Below are 22,704 nucleotides of genomic sequence, written 5' to 3'. Positions count from 1 at the left end.
TTTACTAAATACAGATGACGCGGCGAAGGGCAACCCAGGTCCGGCAGGAGGATGAGGAATTTTTTGAGACGAGACGGGTAATTTCATCTCTGCCTTTTATTTTTCGTGTGGGAATTGCTCTTCCATGAAGACTGAGTTCCTCGCCCTATTAGCGGGATTAGAGAAGGCGAGGATGATGCGGGTTCATAAACTTCTTATTCATATGGACAATCGACCGTGTGTGAATATTATTAACGAGAAGCAACTGGTGAGCAACAGCCTTAAGTTCATCATCAAGCGATGCCATGATTTAATGAATGAAGAAGGATGGGTAGTCAAGCTTGAACATTCGTATAGAGAGGCGAATATGGCTGCGAATTATTTAGCTAATCATGGAGTTTATTCAAGTACTGTTATTAATTATTTAGACACTCCGAGTCATGGGCTTCGACTCATCCTTCGGGAGGATATCTTTGGGGTCACTATTTCCCGTGTAATAGCTAATAATTAATTTTCGGGGCTTTGCCCCTCATAAGTACCAAAAAAAAAAAATACATGGTAAAATTTACTAACGTGAAAGTAAAATTGTCCTAACAATACATATTATTTACAAGCAACACGAAGTAAAGTTGTTCGAATCACGTGAGAGGCTACTTCAATTTTAATTTTAATGATTTTGTTTCAGTTTATGTTTTTTGAACTTGGACCGTGATATTACCTAAATTTCAAGCGATCAAAGGGCATCAAAGTGACATTAATGAATCCTGAAGGCAAAAACATGAAAGTTACTCGAAACTCCGAAGCCATCGAAATGGAAATACCCCATTGGGTAGTTTTATTCTACTTTACACCCCCGACAAATTCAAACATAGGTAATTCTCACATCTATACAATAAAATAAAAATGTATGTTAAGAGCAATTTCCATATACCATTGGTCGAGTTCAGCAATTCCGTAAGCTCCATCCACCTCCACGTGGCATCCGAATCTATACTACATGTCCACATTAGTGTAATGCTACCCAATAGAAGATTGTTGAGATTTAAACTCAACGAGTTCATCCATTAGAAATTCAATTCTTAAAAAAGCACATTACATTATGGTTCGGAATATTACATGATCAACAGACTAGCAAGAAAATGAGGATTCAGGAACAGGGATGGGTGTTTTCCTTTGGCCAGCGCTGCCCATCCTTTGGAGAGAGAAGGTGGTAGATATTAACTTGGAAGGGCGTGTTCAAACTTTCGTCGTTCGCCTTCAACACGATGTTAACCGATGCAACTGTTACCTTGTTCTAGTTTATGTTAGTGGTAGTACTCTAGTGTTTTATGTTGTAGTTTTTAGGTATGGTTTAGTGAACCGTACCACTATAATGTAAAACTCTTTTTTCACAGCTGTAAAAAAAAAAAAAAAAAAAAAAAAAAAGGAACAGGGACATTACAATAACAGTAACAGTAAGCGTGGCATCATCTGCTTACCACCGGAAGTCTCCCACCACCCTGGCTGAAAGCCCGGGAGGTGCGGGCTTCAGCCTGCATTTTCACAACAACCATGTCCGAAAGATATGGAACTATCAACACGCGTAATTTAGTGTCTAGTTCTAATGCTCCATCTATCTAAGGGCGCGTTTGATTTGTGAGTAATTATTATGAATGGAGAAACTTGAAAGGTCAAAATCGAGGAAAAGATGCGCAAGTGATGATGATAAAGGGTCAACATTACCCTCATATCATCTCCTTCATCTATCCACCACCACACCTCTACCTCTTATTTCCACTTGCTTTTGCTCAATTACCCTGTAATATTTTGGGTATATTTATCCGTAAGCCAAACGACCCCTATGGAGGAGTGTGGGAAGTATATAAAAAGCAACATACATTTTAAGTTTATGATTCTATAAGTTTGTTGTTAGTTGCATCCTTTTGTCCACTTACGGCCTGAATTGGTTGTCCATCGACTTGTGATGGACTGCCGTTTGAATCTTTTTTATTCACACTGGCTCCTCGATTGAGGGCTCGCTTGTTTTTAAGTAGCGCTCCCCACTCTTGGCAATTGCAAGAATGAGCTCAAGTTGTTTCTCTTGCTGGTCCTACACAAACAATTCATGGTTAAGATAAAACCAACAACGAGTGATTTGGACAACTCATGCACACAAAAAAACTCTCTCTAAAATTCTCTCTAAAAAAACTCTCTCTAAAAAACCCTAGCCTCCATCAAATTATACAAGGGGCTCCATCGATTATCAATCGATCGATGGTAAGCCCCAAAATTGTTTCAAATTTTAATCAATAGTATGCATACCTATTTTCTATTCAATAAGTGTCTCCCTTTTGGTGAGAATCGTTTTTCCATCCCTTATTTCGGGGGTTTTCCATTTATTCGTGGTTTTAGTTTCATCAGTAATATAGTCAGGAGTAGTTCGTTGATAGTTTGCAGCGTGTTCTTTCAAAAGGTAAAAGTGATTTGTCAACGATCTTTGGAACCAGTCAGAGGTAAATTTTATCTCATAAATCAAACGAAGGATCCCCTCAAAAGCTACATGAAGATAGCGATAATAGGACGAAGAATTGTCAAATCTTTGTTTTGAGATCCCTAGTTTATAAGAAAATTATTTTTCTTTGGTTTCCATTAGATTTGTTTTCGATTATAGTTATTCTTTGTAAGTGCCGTATGACGTTCTATTAATGAATTGTTCTTTTCTCAAAAAACAACGAGTGATTTGGGGTCAGCTGCTAAAAATCTCGTAATGGGATTAGACAAAGAGGAAAATTCGTAAAAACGTAAAAAAGATCTAGGGAGTGAAAAAGTTGAAATGAAAAATCGAAATTCTTGTAAAAGAAAACTAAAAGAAGATGCAAAAGGAGATAGAAGTGTTGAACACAAAAGAAAAAGTAAAACAACATAGATGATATAAAAGGTGTCATAAAACGGGTAAAACAAATCAAATGAGACACGATAAAGTAAAACTCGATTGTTTGGACAATTTCCTCCATCTAATCAGACCAATCGAACACCCATATTTTCTTCAATCCTAGATTAACATATATGTCACTCTCATTCATCCTCATCCAAGTTATATTACGCCTTTCTCTATCCCTCACCATATCATCTTGACACCCTAATCATCCTAGTTTATGAATAATTTTTCTTCATCTCAAATGCACACCACCTTAAGCGATTCTCCAGCATCTTATGAGCCTTATCTCCTGATCGATGTTACTGCTACCTACTTCCTAATTTATCCCACCTCTCAACTGAATGAACCGATGATCCTCTCTTGCATTTATCAATGAATAAGATATCCCATTCTAGTAGGTATAAAGACCCATCACAATTTTAAACTTGTTTATATGAGAATGGGATGATATATGGCACCAGTATCAAAGAAGATAAACAAAAAGCCATTTTTGTTCAATAGTATCTCAGATAGAAGTAGACCCTTGCCTTTTGCAAACATCGCTTAATGTCGTACACAAACGACTCGATTGGTACTCCCTCCAACCCATTTATATTGCCCATTTCTATATCCAGTATAGGAAAAAGTGAATTTTCCATAGTATCCCTAGCTAACTATACTGTAATGGAAAGGGAGTGGTAATACACTAAAACTTGGGAGAGACGGTCTTTCAATAAATTATTAAGAGACCAGTCTTTCGTACCCTTTTATTTGTCTTCCGTGACCCTTTTGTTGTTGATCGTGACATAATAATTTCGTACCTATTTTCATAATAAATGTACACATTTTATCTATAATAATGATTTGTATCCATTTTATTATCTTTAGTACCACTTTTTCTTAAAATTGTAAAATAGTTTCTCATCTCTCAGGAGACCTACTCGTGGTAATAAGGTAATGTGATATTACGAAGTCAAGGGGTAACTACGGATTTACGGAGTATAATAGAAATCTTAAATAAGACTTCTAGTCAAATGGGGACAATATAAATGAGATGGAGGAGGTATAACTTTGACATGAACTGCTGTTAGTACAGGATTTAAAGAGCCTTTGATTAATTAGTCAAGCTGACTACGATCAACTCTTTTCATCATGGAAGAAGAAAATGACCATCAAGCAATTAATAGAGAACTCATTTTCTCCCTAAAGAGGTAATATAAACACAAAAGACGTTTCTCTTGGATTACAGCATGAAGTACAGCACTCTTACCTGCATGGCAAGCAACACCTTTTGGACCTCAGCTATCTCCCTTTCGAGCATGTCTTCTTGCAGTGCTAAAGCACGAGTGGCTTCAGAATTTTTCTGAGCCAAAGCTGCAGTCTTCAAACAGAAACACATTTAGAACACAACACTAATAAACGCTAAAAGGAGAGAAAACAAGAAAAAAGGTAAGTAGAGAATCTCCGGTTATTTATAGGGTTATTTAACGGGAATACTCTGAACTATTAGGGTCCTTCTTAAAATACTCTACACTTTAAATTAACTACAAATACTACCAACTAGTACACCCATCCCCACATAATAGAACAAATGAAAAGGCTACCTGTTTAACCGGTAACCCTTGTTTAAAACTTTTTTTTACTAGTTATTATTCCGTCATAATTCCATTTTACTCTCTTTTACCTTCCCTTTACCATTTCGTCCTCCTTCCCTAAATTTTTAATTTGATTACTTCTCTTATCAGATCTTCTTCCTTTTTACTTCACTTTTCAATTAATTAAAGGTATTGGTACTATTTCTTGTAAAAATTTTGCCATCTCCACTACCAGAATTTGCCTTGGCCGAACTCTTTTAGCCAGTCTTCTCTTCAGATTCATCTTTCTCTTCCTACTGACTCTGTTGTGTGTCGGGTTCTGATTTGCATCCGTCTAATATAATTCAATTCTTTGTTAGCAGCAATTGAGTTTAATATGCCTCCTATTTGTTCTCCCATTGTTAGGCTTGGCCGGCCTGTTGAGGCTGCTCCTGTTATATCAAAGCAGTTAGCTGACACCATCTTAAGGCCGGCATGTCAACCCTTGCTAATTGTTGCTTGCTATTTGTTATTTTTTTTGTTCAGCTTGCTAATGATTAATTTTTGGAATTTATAACAATGTTGCTTTATCAACCACTTATAAGTATATTTTAAGTCATGACTCATTAGCATCAATGGGTCAGTTATCTCGTTTATTCATTTCTTCACACTTTTCAGGACAAGCGTCATATACTCATATCATGCATGTTAACTTGTAAAACTGGTTCTTTCGAAAGGATATTAAGGAGAGGCTGGGGAGCACTTCTTCTACATATTCATTGCATATTACGGATGAACATTGTCTACATATAACCACAATGAATTGTGAATAATATTTGAAGGAGAAAGAGGCACGGTAAGAGGATGAAAGAGAGAGATTGAGAATTTATATATGAAGAAAATTTGTTAAGTATGCATTAAAAAATAAGTGGAAGAAGATGAAGTTTTTAATAAAGAAAAAAAAAAAAAGTAGACCCGCCTAACAAATTACCTGCTATATCCGGTCATAAATAGAGCAATTCTATTACATGGGAGGGAGTGTATTAATTGGTAGTATTCCTAGTTAATTTAAAGTGTAGAGTATTTTGAGAAGAAACCTAATAGTTCAGAGTATTCTCATTAAATAACCCTTATTTATATGGTCCTGTAAACCAAAACTAACATTTACCTTTAAGTACTACAGTCTACACTAATCCTCTCAACTGAATTGTAGCCGCATCAAATATACGAGGAGCTCTCTATAATTTTCTAATGTGATCAGCTTAGAAAGGCACGACGCTGTTTAGCGCCTATCCACTCATCAGATAAATTTCAAATTTTCAAAGCAAGTAACACAAGTTCAGAATATCAGACTGAGTCTGAATAAGAATGATTGATAGACAAAAATCGAACTTCAATGAAACATGAAACAACTTGGAAAGTATCCATCACAGGTGACCGAGAATAATGGAGCAGCACTGCAGCAGCATAATATAGTACGCCAGTACGGGTTACAGAGCCATATGCCCATAACACTAATGACATCACCGGACACCACAAGAGTTTCTTAATTTGTCACGGCAAACTCCATAGTGAAATTGTGCACCTTTATTGACTCATTTCACACACAAACAAAGAAAAACAAACAGACTCGGTTGCGCAAATTGGTAAAGACTAAAGACTAAAGACAAAGACAGCAACTCACTCAAATGTGCATTTCAACTAAATTTTGTTAAGAAAACATAACGATAAATAACAACACATACACAGATCACTAAAGCAAAGTAATACCTCAGCAATGGGATCCTTTATAGACTTCCTAGTAACCCGAAACCGAATCCCTAACTTCTCAAGCTTCCTAGACAACATCCTAATAATGGTACCAACACTTTTCATACTCTCCTCCAAATTCTCAATCCTCACAATTACATTCCCATTCTTAAATCCGGGTTTCGACCTCGAATCCAGCCCACAAACCCGCCTCCATTGCCGCCTTCGAATGATAGAACCAGCCACCACTGCGCCTACCAATAACCACAACACAACCCTGTTACCCAACAACACCAACCCATTATAATGCTGCTTAAGGAAAACCCAATTAACAACACAACCAACTGAAATCACCATTGAAGAGACGACACAAATTGACTCCATTAATGATAGAAAATGATCAAAAGTTGACAACTTTGATGAAGTAGTTTCATTTTCTTCAATGGTAGTGAAGGAAGAATCAAAAGCTTTAATTAAATAGTGATGATTATGTGATAAATACAGGTTATTGTGAAATGGGTATTTATTATTGAATCTGAATAGTTGAAAAGGGTATTGAATGTTGGAAAATTTGGGGGATTTAGAAGAATTGAAATCGGTGTTAGTTGAGAAGTGGAATTTAATTTGATGGGATAAATTGGATAAGGGATTTTGAAGAACAATTGACATTTTGAAGAACAATTGAAGATTAATTGTCAATGATTAGCTTTGAGAATTCAACAATGGTGTAAGATTCAGAACAAGAGAGTTGGAATGGTAATAATGAAGGTTTTGAATTTATAAGAATGAAAGTAGGAGGAGGAGGTTGGTGTGGAAGTTGGAAGTGGATTAGCTCAAACAATATTCACACTCTTATGAAATGTTCTAAGTATAATATTATATGAATGTTTATATCATAGAAAAACTCTAAAATATATTATTTTATAGAAACTCTTCATATTGTATGTGTATATATACCTTCATAATGGAATAAGAATTCAGTTTGGTCTCTCTTACAATTCTCTCTAACTCCTCTTTATAAGAGATTAACCAACCGAGCAAAAGGAATTAATAGTAAATTTGTAATTTGTTCATATTTCTTATTCTTATATTATTAAGATCAGATAATTAGGAGATTCATATTAGATCTTATTATTATATTTCGCTTTTCAAGGTACGTTTGCGTTATACTCGATCTGTTTATGTTTATTGAAGTGTACAAAGGTATGATCTAAACATCTAATCATTGCATGATGATACGATATATAAAATCCGTAAAACAAATTGTTGGACACTCGTTTCCCCAAATTGAGAGTATGCAATGTGTTGGCATTTAAGACATTGAAACACGTCAAATACAATTTTGTAAATGATAAAAACAAAAAAACATGTAAATACAATATGGAAAGACCAAGTCGTATATAATTCTGAAATCCTAGCATTAGATTTTCTCTTTTTCATACTCATAATATTTCGCCGATTAGAAAATTGTTAGCGCCGACTATACATTGATAGATTAGAAAATTGTTAAAAGGGTTAATCAGATCGACCTCGCAAACAATAATTCTGGCCTTTGTGTCTTATTTATTAACAATGCTTATTTTCTACGATTATATTCTAGGAATATAATTGATAATCTCTTCAAATTTTGTAGATGAAAAAGAGGTACGATTTTTATTAAGTCGTTTCACGAAAATCTCCAAAAACTACCAATCGTAATATATTGTACTCCGTATAAAAGTGCAACAAGAATCAATATTGGTCCTAAGTTGTTTTCCACGTGTTCATTTGGTGCAAAGCTATGAGTTGTTGTTTGAGGTAATATTGTCTAAGTTTGTGGTTTTGGCTTGAATTTGAGTTTGTCTAAATATAACCATGTGTTTAAGAAAAAGTCTAATAAAGTTTTTGGATTGCACAAATCATATCTGATGAGTATACCATGAACCTGGTAGATGTAACATCGACACGTGACATAATGTGCAAACACACAACGATAGCGTATTGCTTCTTGATTGATTCACATGTTTCGGGATGAATTTTCAGTTAGTTAGTCTCATTTTGAATTTAATAATGTGTATATAATGTAATGAGTTAATTGTTTGAGTTCAAAGGAATTTGATAAATATATTGTATGAGTTTCACCGTGTGTGTATAAATGGTATAAGTGGTCATAACTCATAAGCATTGATCACCAAGTTATGTATATAATTATTATTGGACCTGAAATTTCATTAATGTGGTGAGTAAGTTTTGAAAAGGACACATCATATAATTTTGGGTCTGAAATTCCAAAAGATTTATTTTATAAAGATGAGAGATATGCTCATATTATAAATTTGGCCAGAAGTTCAAAGTTTTAAAGGTGTGTAATGATTTAACACTGTCTCATCAATACAATATATTCATATTGTATAAGTATAAGTGGCCAGAAGTCCACGTGTAAATGCTAGTGGCCAGAAATTCACAGCTGCGATTTTTGAACCGCATTTGAGTTTCAAATTAATAAAGCGGTCTTTTTTAAAGACAAATTTATTTGCGAATTGATTCTTGTTCACCTGAAGTTGAGCAGTATAATGAGATATGAAATTTGATCCATTCCTTGAAGTGAATGTGACATCTCATCAAGACTCTGTCTGTAGCAGAGATCGAGAATATGGCGTTATGATAAGCCTAACATTGCGGCCTTAATTGAGCCTAATAATGTGGCATTTGATGAGCCAAGTAAAGAAGTTTTAATTGAGCTTAATGATGTGGCCTTATTGAGCCAAATTTGTTCATTGAAAGAAATGAAAATATCTCATGAAAGTGAATATCTCATGAAAAGTCATGTGAGAATATGAGACTCGTATATGCAAGAGTTTGATATGAGAAAAGAAAAACTGATATACGAGCTGAAATTTTGATATTCATACTATGACCAAAGTTCATAGTGTTTACATGTACTGAATTATGACCTAGAGTTCATAATGTTTGCAGATATTAAAACTGTGACTTGAAATTTACGATGTTTATAAATTCTCACGTTTCATATAGTGAGTATTATTTTGAGTATCAATATTAAGAATGAATTCGGTGTTTATACATGGATGTGGGCAAATTATGCGACACTTTTGAAAATTCGTAATCATATCAAACCGATTCAAATCATTCCCTAGAGCAAATGAGATATCATGTTTTGAGGATGAAATTATTTTAACTTTCATACAAGTAATGTAGTCCTATAGACACATTACATAATAAATTTGATTACAGGCCATTATTCCCCGAGAATAATGTGACATTGCTTTACTCATTTAATGAAAGTATGAAAGTATAAGTACTGGTTAAGTATGAGGATGTGGATATATTCATGAGTTATGTATTTCTTTTAAAACATTGGTATTCTCACCAAAAGTGGACATTACTTCACATTTGAAATAAGAGTGATAATGTGACCAACATATAATGTATTATGAAGTAAATGGTCGAAAAATACAACTAATTTGAAAGTTGTTGAATCATCTCTGATCTTTAAAGGGAATAATTGTTTCGTAAGTTGAATTGTGATCAACTTACATGTATTATCATGTTATATAACACATTGAAACATGCTTTGTGATAAGCATGCATATCTCATCATTGTATATATTGACAATTATAATTGTTGGTCATATGGAAAAACTCAAAGAGTAATATATTTCATATTGGAATATTGACGAGTCTTGCTTACATATATGAGACACTTATTGTGTCGTATATGTGATGTCACATCATTTATCTGGTTGGAAATAAATTTTTTATTTGAGATTTAATGATACAAGTATTGCTAGAAGATTAGCATGATGAATATAATCAACTAAATTATGGCATGTGATAAGTGAAATTATTGAGATACATCCAATTCTTATTAACGATTGCCGTGTATTTTTGGCAAACTAAGAAAGTTGACATGAAATGATTCAGATGTGACAAATTAAAGCCATCTGGGTTCTTACTATACCTGTTTTGATAAACCTTTTTATCTTCAAGAAAATATAAGTGCTGATATTCTCTCGTGTAGAAATTTTATTAAAGGCAAGACACTACACTGCGATTGAGTATATATGATGTTGGAGATCTAAACTACTCGATATTGAATAAAGAACTTAAATGTTCGTGTATGGATTGACACTATATTGTGTGACTTGTAGTCACATAATGATTTTTCTGAGTAGTTCCCGTGATTAAAAATCACATTCAGATTTTTATATAAAATCGTTGATCTCTTAAAGTGGGCATTGTGAATCAGCACATTAAAAATCCAACTGCATTATACATTTTTTCCAGAAATATTTTGTTATTGTACAAAGATGCCCATATAAATTTTCATCGATGATATGAGAAATTGATGTTTAAGGTGGTTATGATAAATTTTGGAATATAAATTGGTTATAGTTTTTACCACCTTAGGGGGAGAAATGTGAGTTCAAAGCTGAAGCTGGTAAAAACAAATATGATCTCATACTGAACCAGAAGTTTAGAGAAATGTTATACATTAAATTCATTGAGTAGAGGTTTTTGAATTTGATATAACAAAATGTTTTACTAGAAAATAATACAAGTACACAAGAAGTGTAGTGTAAGGAAAGTCAAGATGAATTGACGGTTCCAATGAATAAATGTGAAATAGCACGTTCAAGCAGTGGATATGACATATAATTGCTATATTTGAAGTGTCCCTGAAGTGACACGATATCTGAAGGATAATAGATGGCTTAAAAGAATATAATGGTACCACATACATATTCAGATCCAGAAATCATTAAACAGTACTGATATCATCAAGAGGTGATGAAGTTATATCGATATATTTATGGAACCTACATACATTTGTGCGCGATATTTTACGGACTTTATAAATGGGGATCGTAAATTTAAGTCCATTTTGATTGTCGACATATAATCAATGATTATAAATGAGCTCATGGACAAGAAGTCCATTTATTGACCTGAAGTCAATCCAAATTATGAATATTGGAAAAGAAAACTGTACACTTTGCATTTTGAGTCATCATCATGTGCATATAGAGAGTAAGTTCATCATTACATCTTAGTTTTAATTTATACATTATTATTATTATTATTGCATATTTGTTAGAATATGTTATTTAGAACTTAGTTTCATATCATATTTATGCACATGTTTCATAGTATAATTTTGAATAGATAATGTTGGAAAGGAGAAATATATTATGATCTACTCCTTTGAGGATAACTCCCTATATGAGCCTCTTATAAATGATCATCAATTGTTAATGGTTGATCAATTGAGTTATTGAAAACTCTTGATGAAATATATAAACCTCTAAAATACGATTGAAAGATATCGTGATTAGTTCCAAAATGGAACATCAAAACTCCTATAGAGTTTATTTGAAAAGTTATTGTCTCAACTTGAAATTTAAGCATATTGGAATTTAGATTTGAATGAGCTTTTTGCTAAACATGTGAAATTAGTTTATGGTCCAGAATTACCATAACGATTAGAATAATGTAGTGAAAATCTACAATGAAAATTGTCAATCCATACATATATGGTTTAACAAAGAAAATCGCTCAAAGGTATTGGATGATTTATTTAATAATTATCGGATTAATTCTCCTTAAGACAAGAATTAAGAAATGATGACTACACTCTTTTTCCCTTCGACTAGTTTTTTTTTTATCCCAACGGGTTTTTTCTAACAAGGTTTTTAACGAGGTAGCACTATAAGCGCATTATTACGCTATAGTTTAGTCATGTCATCATGATTGATTTAGATGACAATTATTTTAGACATATAATGTTATGTCGTTTACTGAAGAGAAACTATATCACTATTACAGAAGTATTATTTTGAAATGAAGATCCAAGAGTTATTATAAAATGATTATATCCAGATTGTCAGCTCCGAAAGAATATGACATTGAAGTTGTCAAGAATTACTATTGAGTGAAGAATCAAGTTTATCAACCACATTGGGTACTACTTCAACGATCATCAAGATGCAATGTTAGATTATGGATCATTTCAAGATCTATCAAGTTATGTAATCATCAGAGGGAGTTGACACGCGCTGTACTCTTTTTCCTTAGGCATGGTTTTGTCCCACTGGGTTTTCCATGGAAAGATTTTAACGAGGCAGCTTGTTATGCGTGTTTGAAGATTAGTGTACTCTTTTCCTTCACTAGTATTTTTCCCACAGGTTTTTTCTAGGAAGGTTTTTAACGAGGCATTTTCTTCAGTGATGGACATTCAAGGGTCAGTGTTATGAAATATTATAAGTATAATATTATATGGATGTCCATATCTTAGAACAATTCTAGAATATATTATCTTATGGAAACTCTTCCTATTATATGTGTATATATACCCTCATAATGGAATAAGAATTCAGTTTGGTCTCTCTTACAATTCTCTCTAACTCCTCTCTATAATTATCCTTTGTCTTTATTTCACAACACACACTTTATATGCTCTACCTCAAATATGGCCCACTCTATACTATACTTTCCTCAACAAGTCGTGCTATATCCGTTTATAGCAAGAGACGGATCAAATAACCTTAAAAGTGGTGATATTTTTGGGCCCCACCACACAAGTTGTTGTTTGTCTTATGCGTAATGTGATATGTTACTTGGCCCGTCTTTAGTTATAGATGGATATTTGCCGTCTATAATGAGATTTTGTGTACCTTCATGACTTCACATGATTTTGATGACAAATAATCTTCTACAACGATATAAAACTAGGTTGAAATATTATGGATATGCCACGTGTCTTATACAGCCTTAATAACAAATATTAATTACAGTAACCATTAAATATGAACATAATAAATATTGTATAACTCTCAGCAAAATATTAATTATAGTTTAATAAATTTATTATAAAATTACATTAAAAAATTACGGTGATTTAATTCTAAATTTATTAAAAAAATTATTTTGTTAACAATTCTAAAATGTAAATAATTACGTTTACTGCGAAAAATGCTTTCAGTTGAGTATAATTTTCTTTATATTTATTAAAATATTTTGATATGTAGAGATGATTAAAGTGAGTGTCTCACAATGTTTTACATTTACGTAAAAAAACCATTTTGAGAAAGTTATAAAACTTAGACCATTAAATCTATTAAGAAAAATATATTTGGGAGAGCCATTGTGTTTATTAAAAACAGAACTTAAAGAAAACTATACATATAAGTTTTTATAGTGTGGGAATGGAAAAAAATTTATTGCGAGAAATTGAATACATATGAGATTTTGATAGGTTTAAATAGTGTGATAAGGAGTATGTATGTACACAGTAACATGATCGCGAGTGCATTTGAATAATCAAAACAAAAGTAATGATTATTAAGTAATACAGTATTATAAACGACATGAAAAAGTAGAAAACGCGTTACATTTTTCTTTAATATCTTCAATTAAATATGTATGCGTCAAGTATAAACTATTGATTATGACTAACTAAATATTATATTTAGTTAAATATTTTATATGTTATCTTTTAATACTTTGAAGTTAAACCTCATAAAATAATATTTGAGAAAGTTCAACCTATTTTATTTACAGGTAAACTATACATCATTGTTTGGGTCAAAATTTGCATAATGACCTAATGGGGTAAGCCCACTTGATAAGTAATTAAGAAAATGGGTCGTGAAGGAGGAATAAGAGAAGGGGAGTCCACGGGTGGAGGAAGGCCCGCTAAAGAGCAAATGGGCCAGGGAGCGTACGAATAAAAGCAAAGCCCGCTGGAATGAAGCACCCGCGTTTTGGAAAGAGTCAGGGAGATCAGGGAGAATGGAGGGAGATGGCGCGTTATGGAAAGAGTTGTTATGGAAGTTATATTCCTTTCCATAAACATGGTAGGATACATCTAGGGTTCTTACCCTATAAATAGCCAAGGAAACAATCAAATAAGGACATTCAAGATCTCACAGAATACATTGTGCTAGCTAGATTTATATTCCGTCTCAATTGTACTCATTCTCTCATTCGAAGCTAGTGCAATATTTGGCAGGGTACCGTCCCTCCCGCGGTTGTTCCCACACTGGGTTTTCCGCGTCACCAAATCTTACGTGTCAATTCCTATTTCGTACTTTATTTCTTTATTTAAATATCAAACACAAATAACCAATCAAGCATCCAAACGAGTAAGACCAAATTGACCTAATACAATTAACTTGGTAAAAATCACCTAACTAGTTTGGCGCCCACCGTGGGGCATTGTGGTCGTCAATCGTTGATAATCCAAATATGCAATGGATAAGCAAGTGTCTGAAGCCGTGTCAGGGAGCAGTCAACCGTCGTTGCCACCAAACTCTACTCAAACCCCGACATTAACGGTGTCAACTCAGGCTCCTGGGCACACCTCAAGAATTACACCTACGGCAAAAACTTCTTTGCCCCTCAAAACCCCTGCTGCCGTAGCCCAAGCCAGGTCAGACAAAAATACAACAAGCTCAGGCCTCACCCCACCACCCAGTCCAACGCAAATCCTGCTCACTGGCGTAGAAAACCTTCAAAGGACCATGGAAAATATGCGAGAAGACCAGAGGAAAGCTGAAGCTGAAGCAAGGAAAAGAGACAGGGAACTTTGGGCGCAGATAGACATTCTGAAGTAGCAGTCTGTCACATCAGCAAGCAAAGAGGGTGAAGGTAAGGCTCCATTAGTAGATCTAACGCAGGGGGCATCAAGCAGTAGGAGTCCGCTTCGATAGATACCAGCTGAGCTGGTGACAAGGTTGGATCTAACAGCGGTATCATTAGAGGAAAGGATAACCTCACGAGGGTTGGGATACCTCACACCAGATAGCTGGCAGCCAGCCAGCCATGTGGAAGCACGGTCAGGTAGCCTCCTTGTCGGTAATCTCATAGCAACCAATCAGACACCTGGTATAGGGTCCACAGGCAGCCCGCAGGAGAACTGGCAGCAGGGAAAACTCGTGACTTCAACCCCATTAGCTGCCACGACACATCAGAACCTTCAAGAGTTTGGACTAGGAAGCAGCGCACTGAATCAGCAGGTAGCTGGCAGGCAAGCCCCAGACTCAGGAAGCATAACTAACCAGTAATATTTGGAGTTAAGGGAGATGCTAAGCAGGGTCCCAGGATTGCCACCTCCACTTGAGAAGGCGGCACCTGACAGGTATGCCGACTCACCATTTGTGGACGCCATATCCGTTACAGCCATGCCAAAGGGATTCACAAATCTAAACATGCCTCTCTTTGATGGCACGACAGATCCCTTTGACCATATGGGTCAGTACAAGCAGAAGATGATGATAGTGACAGCTGTAGGGCAAGTAAAGGAGGCTTCCATGTGCAAGGGATTTGGATCCATATTGACGGGGCCAGCATTTCGATGGTTTGTAAGCCTGCCCAATAGGTCGATCTGCACATTTGCTGAATTGGTAAATGCATTCACCCAGCAGTTTGCAAGCAGCCGGAAGCCACAAAAGCATGCAGGAGACTTGTACCGAATCGTCCAGGGAGCAGGAGAAATCATTGGGGAGTACAACACCAGATTCAACAACGAAAAGGTGGCAGTACGGGAGTGTGACATTTCGACAGCAGTAGAAGCTTTCAGGTAGGGCCTCTACCATGACTCCGACCTGTACAAGCAGCTAACTATGCACCCTTGTCATAGGTTTGAAGCGGTACAAGAAAAGGCAGTTGCCGCAATCAGATTGGAGGAAGACATCCTAGCCAGAGCCAGCCTGCCTAATACACCAAGCGTATCCCGCACCTCAGCCGTAGAGAAATCAGCAAGAAATTAGTCTACTAGTAAGAGGGATGAAAGATACAGGCCATATGGAAGGGGAGTTAACAGGGTCGAAGAAAATCAACAACTCCCTACTCTGGCAGAGTATGGATTCACTACTGGCATCGGAGGAATCCTGAAAGCACTCAGAGAGATGGGAGATGGAGTAAGGTGGCCCAAGCCACCAGTAGAAAGACAGGCATGGTGAAAAGATAACAAGAAGAAATGTGAGTTCCATCGTGACATTGGGCATAACACCGAAGACTGCTACACACTGCGAAGGGAGATCAAGCGTTTGTATAAGCAAGGAGAACTGAACCACCTATTACCACGTGGGGGCAAGCAGCAGGATAAGGCAGGCTCCGCGAAGCCTGCGACTCCACCCACATGCACCAAGAGAATAAACGTGATAACAGGCGGCTCAGATCTAAGTGGGTCAAAATATTCAGCAGCTAAAAGGCACACCACTGAGACTAAGGGAGATAGGCCAGCAAATTCCTGCAGAATTTCTCACAGTGATCTACCTGCTATTGCCTTTGATGAAGGAGATATATGTGACGAATGGGAACATTATGATTCACTCATTATCACCATGTCAATGGCTAACTGTACAGTCAGAAAGGTCCTGATAGATACATGCAGCTCGGTCAACCTGATCGTGTTAAAAACCATAGAAAACATGGGGTTCAGTGAGAAAGATTTGCAGAAGAAAACTATCCCGTTGGTAGGATTCAGTGGGGAAACAGCCAACTCACTAGGCGAGATAGTCATCCCAACCTATGTGGGAGGGGTCAACAAACAGATCAGGTACCTAGTCATAGACGGACCCTCTACCTACAATGTCATCCTGGGAAGACCGTGGCTGCAGCAGATGAAGGCAGTCCCCTCAACATACCATCAATGCATAAAATTCCCCACTCCATGGGGGGTAGAGACAATACGAGGAGATCAGGAGGAAGCTAGAGGCTGCTACAAGAAAGCACTAAAGTGCACCGCCAGCCCTCCAGCATAGCAATTACAGAAGCAGTCTGTCCAGGATGAATACATTGAGCCCCCAGTTGAGGAGCTAGATCAGATCAACCTGGACAAGCTGCACCCAGAGAGGACCGTGCTAATTGGAGCTGGATGCACAGGAAACCTGAGGCAGCAATTAATCGAATTTCTGCAGGCTAACATGGATTGCTTTGCATGGTCACATGACGACATGATAGGAATAGACCCATCCATCATAACACATAAACTCAGTGTGGACCCAAAATGTAAACCCATCCAGTAGAGGCGAAGAAAGTTTGCAGTTGAGAGGAATAAGGTGATTAATCAGGAGGTAGACAGCCTTTTGGCAGCAAAAAAGATAAGAGAAGTAAAATATCCAGAGTGGTTATCCAACGTGGTAGTGGTGCCTAAGAAGAATGGAAAATGGAGAGTATGCGTGGACTTCACTGACCTCAACAAGACATGTCCTAAAGATCCTTTCCCGCTGCCTCATATTGATGCAATGGTGGATGCGACAGCTGGACATGAAATACTGACATTCCTGGATGCTTGGAGTGGTTATAATCAAATCAAAATGGATCCTGCAGATCAAGAGAAGACAACGTTCATGTCTGAAAGAGAAATATATTGTTACAATGTCATGCCATTCGGCCTAAAGAATGCAGGTTCCACATATCAGAGACTGGTCAACTGTATGTTCAAAGAGAAGATAGGAAGAACTATGGAGGTATATATTGATGATATGGTGGTGAAATCAGAAAAAGCAACAGATCACAAGCGGCACCTGGCAGAGACATTCAACACCCTGAGGGAATACAAGATGAAGTTAAACCCATTTAAATGCACCTTTGGAGTATCCTCTAGTAAATTCTTAGGCTACATTGTAACCCAGAGAGGGATAGAAGCCAACATCGAGCAGATTAAGGCCGTGTTGCAATTGGAGTCACCTGAAAAACCAAAGGACGTTCAGAGACTAGCTGGCAAGGTAGCAGCTTTAAGCAGATTCATCTCAAGGTCCTCGGACAAGTGCAGGCTATTCTACGACATACTAAGAAAAAGCCAGAAGTTTGAATGGACTACAGACCACGAGCAAGCATTCAGGGTGCTAAAACATTATCTGAGCAACCCACCGCTGCTGTCAAAACCGGAGCCAGGAGAACCACTGTTTCTCTACCTAGCTGTCACCGAGGTAGCAGTGAGCGCCGTTCTAGTCAGAGAGCAGGATAAGGAACAAAAGCCAGTCTATTATGTAAGCAAATCTCTGCTGCCAGCAGAGACCAGGTACACATCTCTTGAAAAGTTAGTACTAGCTCTGGTAGTGGCATCTTATAAGCTACGCCCCTATTTTGAGTCCCACACCATACATGTCGTGACCAACTACCCGCTGAAATCCGTCATGAGGAGACCTGAGCTGTCAGATAGAATGTCGAAATGGTCTGTACACCTTAGTGGGTATGATATCCAATATGACCCTAGGACAGCAATCAAATCACAAGCACTGGCAGACTTTGTTTCGGACTTCAGCCCAACCATCCAAAATCTGGCAGATGAGGAAATCTTGACCCTAGAAGGGGGCAGAAAGACAGAGGTCTGGCAGATGCACATCAACGGAGCCTCCACCCAGATGGGGCCAGGTGTAGGGTTAATCGTACGATCACCACAGGGGGATATGATCGCACAGGCGGTAAGGTGTGAATTCAAGGCAACTAATAATATAATAGAATACGAGGCTTTGATACTAGGAATGCAGCTAGCTCTAGAGTTGGGAGTCAGGAACCTACACATATCTAGCGACTCTTTGCTAATAGTTAACCATGTGAATGATGAGTTTATAGCCAGAGACTCAAAAATGGTCGCATATTTAAAGGTAGCAAAGGAGCTAAAACAGAAATTCAAAACTTGCAAGCTCAAGCAGATTCCCAGAGATCATAACGTAGAGGCGGATGCCTTAGCAACTCTGGGGGGCAACATTCAAACCAACAGAACTGTCCAGCATCCCCATCGCGCACATGCTGGAACCTTCTATCCAGAAGGCAGACGAAATAGACAGAGGAGAATTAGAGGATTAGCAGGATGAGCTGGGAGTTCAGGCAACTATGGAAGCCGGGGCAAACTCCCAGCCAACTGACCAGCCGCCTGATCAATCATCTACACAGGCAGATGATTGGGACAGGCGGACGCCTTACCTAGACTGGATGCGTCATAACAAGCTACCAGACGGCAAGAAGGAGATAAGAGGCTTCAAAATAAGAGCCTCCAAATTTATACTAATTGATGATCTACTTTTCAGGAAATCAGTGGCAGGTCCTTACTTACGATGCCTGGATAAGCAGGAAGCACATACTATGTTAAATGCTCTCCACAGTGGTGAATGCGGAAACCATGCAGGCGGCAGGAGTCTGTAAAAAAAAGCTCTCAGACAAGGTTACTTCTGGCCCACGACGAGGGCAGATGCAGCAAAATATGCCCGTAAGTGTGACGCCTGCCAGCGTTCAGCACCAATAATCCACCAGCCACCAGAGCCCTTACACCCTATCATTTCTCCCTGGCCATTCATGACATGGGGAATGGACATAGTGGGCCCTCTACCTAGAGCCACAGGGAACAAAATATGGATGCTGGCGATGACAGATTACTTCTCCAAGTGGATAGAAGCAGAAGCATTCACAGAAGTAAAGGACAAACAGGTCATCTTTTTCATAAAACAAAATATCATCTGCAGGTTTGGCATCCCATCAGAAATCATATGTGACAATGGCTCACAATTCATCTCCAACGATGCTGAGGGATACTGTGCCAAATGGAACATCACCCTGAAAAAATTAGCACCCAGGACTCCAAAGTCTAATGGACAAGCCGAGTCCAGCAACAAAATTACCATGGATAATCTGAGAAGGAGGTTACAGGAGTTAGGAGAAAAGTGGGCAGATGAATTCCCACTAGTGTTATGGTCAGACAGAACGATGCCAAAGATAGCAACAGGCCAAACACCCTTCAGCCTGGTGTTTGGTGCGGAAGCAGTCATTCCATCAGAAGTTCTAGTTCTCACTCACAGGTATGGATGTATGACAAGGGAACTGAACAACGCAGAGATGGTCAGGAGCCTGGACACAGTAGACGAGCTGCGAGCAAGTGCAAAGATACGTCTAGCTGCCTACAAGCAATCAGTTGCCAAGAGTTACAACAAGAATGTGAAAGTCAGGCTCCTGGAGGTAGGAGACCTGGTTCTCCGTGAAGTGTTTCAGAACACTAAAAATCGAAAGGTAGGTTTGTGTAGACTTACTCCTCAAACTCCCCATACCCATAGTCATACTCAAAAGATCCACCACATACTCCATATGTCAAGTCTTGGGTCATCATCATAAACAAGAAAAAGATACAACTACAAAAATGGAAACTACAATAAAATGGTAAAAACGAACCTTGAGGAACAAGTTCCTAAAGGTTAAAGCACAATTAAAATAGACAAACAAGTAAGAACTTAATCACATAACACCGTCCCCGGCAACGGCGCCATTTTGATGGACAAATAGTTGGTCGCCACACATCCAATCAAACACATTTATATTCTCAACAAAACAATTAGTTAGTGGTTAAGTCGAGGTCGATCCATAGGACGTTGTGCTTTGGGTTATAAGTCTATCTATCTCAATTTATGCTAGTGTCATAATTTGTTTGGGTTTGTAGTTGTATTCTAGACTAACGCAAGCAATAAAGTAAAATAAGCAATAAAAGGAAGGATGTAAATAAATGATTAAAAGTACTAGGATATCATGGGTTCATAAGGGATTCATAGGAGTTAACCATACAAACATGTTCACAAAGTTGCAAGCAATTAATGTTGTAAAGGAACCGAGTTGGTGTATGTCTTACGGTTCTTAGGAAGAGTTGGGTCCCGGAGCCGAATCGATTAGATTGTACAACACCTACAAGTCGACTTACTTTCCCCCTAATCACTTCTATGCATGGTATAACTAGACTCGAGTTGGTTTATATCTTACAAGTCAAGTTGAATAGATAAGAGATGGTTGTAAATGCAAGGATTCATAGGCTTAGCATTTCATCAAACATAACATGTGCATAGGTTGACATCACAACAAGCAAGCAAATTAATTATGGAAACATATTGGATTAAGCATGATTATTCCCCATGTTTACTCCCCTTAATTACCCACTAATCTTAGTTAAGGAAACTACTCACCCATTATCATGGGAAACATGTCATTAATGGTGTCAATCATCACAACAAATGTAAACATGATAATAGCTTTAAGGAAATAAACAATAAATAGTAAAGAGTAAAGGAATTATACCAAACTTGAGATGATCCAAATAATAAAGCAAGAATAAAAGAAGAGAACTTGATTGATTGATGAAGGGTTGTAAATCCTCCAATAATAACCCAATAATCTTCAATTACCCAAAAGTAAGAAACTTGAACAATAATTAAGGAAAGATTAATGTGTAATTTTGTGGAAAGATTAAAGGATAATCTATTCTAATCTACTCCTAATCTAAGAGGATTTTCTAATTTGGAAGCCCCCTTGATTATTACAAAAATGGGGGTATATATAGTAGTGCATCATTAGGTTAAATAAGGCTAAATTAGTAATTAACAATTCTAAGTTCTAAGTAGGGAAATGCAAGTACTCTCGAGGAGATGAGTATATTGCTGAAGTTGCCACGGTCCGCTCGTGCAAAGGGGGAAGACGCTCGGATTATGGGCAGAGGAGACGAGCGGCTTGACAGTCGGGACGCTCGGATTGCTTGAGGTGGCGACGAGCGTCTTGAAGCTAGGACGCTCGGATTGTTCTTTATAGTGCTTTAGCTTCTTCCTCTCGCGTACTTCTTATTCTTGCATTGTTGATTTTAGTTCTTGCCTCTCCTTCCATACTCGTTCAGCCAATATCATCAATAACCTTTCAAATAAGCACGAGAGACGGGAATTTCCGCCTAATTGTCTTCTTTCCTACAAAACAAACATAATGCAATAGGAAAGCAAAATAGAAGGCATTTGACGGATAAAATGGCTATGGAACGCTATAGTAATATGTAAAATAGGCTCAATTAAGGGACTAAATGTGCGCAAATATGAGTCACATCAAATATCCCCTAACCGAACCTTTACTCGTCCCGAGTAAAGAGGTGACTAAACTTTTATTTAAACTATCCTAATAATATAACCGATATGAGACAATTAGCGGGTCTCACTCCGCCCCTTCAACTCACAACAAGACAACCATGAGGTAGGATGCCTTCTTGCAAGGCAAGGTGGGGCTTGCGAAAATGGCGACACGTCCAAGCATTAAAGCACACAAGATCAAGTAATGGATGCATCTACAAAAGAATAGACACTTTCCTCATCTAAGTGGCGGAAATTATCTAAAGGGGAAGCAATTCAAGGGTACACACTCCATTATAGATACGGTTTTTTCAAACTACTAAGCCTAGGAGGATACCAATAAATCACCTCCAAGTTGTGTCAAGCTAGGGTACCTTTTTCCTCAATCGTTAAATGCTTTTGTCAAGAGTAGACTCCCTATGGTGTTAGAAACAGTGGAGGATCGCGGAATTCCCCTTCTTGCCTAGACAAGAAGAAGGGCCGTCCCCTCTCTACTATGCACAAAAGTGGATTCGATGGATAAAGGGATCATTTGATTTTGAGTTTCATGTGGGAGTTTGCTTTTGTTGTTGTTATTCCCCCCAATTTGTGGCATTTGACACTTTGAGAACATTTCTTTTTGCCATTTCTTTTGATGTTT

General features: G+C 37.4%; 1 protein-coding gene across 2 annotated transcripts; it reads right to left on the bottom strand.

Moving 5' to 3' along the window:
- Positions 1-1,004: 1,004 nt before the first annotated feature.
- Positions 1,005-7,079, bottom strand: LOC141623235 (uncharacterized). 2 transcript variants are annotated; one of them, XM_074439318.1, is made up of 4 exons: positions 6,220-7,079; positions 4,703-4,901; positions 4,146-4,256; positions 1,005-2,068 (listed from the first exon to the last, which is right to left on the bottom strand). In XM_074439318.1, the coding sequence occupies exons 2-4, from the start codon at positions 4,751-4,753 to the stop codon at positions 1,970-1,972; spliced, it is 261 nt and encodes an 86-aa protein (XP_074295419.1). In that variant the 5' UTR covers positions 4,754-4,901; positions 6,220-7,079; the 3' UTR covers positions 1,005-1,969. The 2 variants fall into 2 exon arrangements, with proteins under 2 accessions (XP_074295419.1, XP_074295418.1); XM_074439317.1 differs by lacking the exon at positions 4,703-4,901 and having other exon boundaries at positions 1,612-2,068; positions 6,220-7,075.
- Between the last annotated feature and the right edge of the window lie 15,625 nt (positions 7,080-22,704).

The sequence above is a fragment of the Silene latifolia genome, chromosome X (assembly GCF_048544455.1).
Source record: "Silene latifolia isolate original U9 population chromosome X, ASM4854445v1, whole genome shotgun sequence".
Classification (NCBI taxonomy): Eukaryota; Viridiplantae; Streptophyta; class Magnoliopsida; order Caryophyllales; family Caryophyllaceae; genus Silene; species Silene latifolia.
The sequence above is the reverse complement of the archived record's forward strand: the minus strand, read 5'-3'. Positions and strand labels throughout refer to the sequence as shown.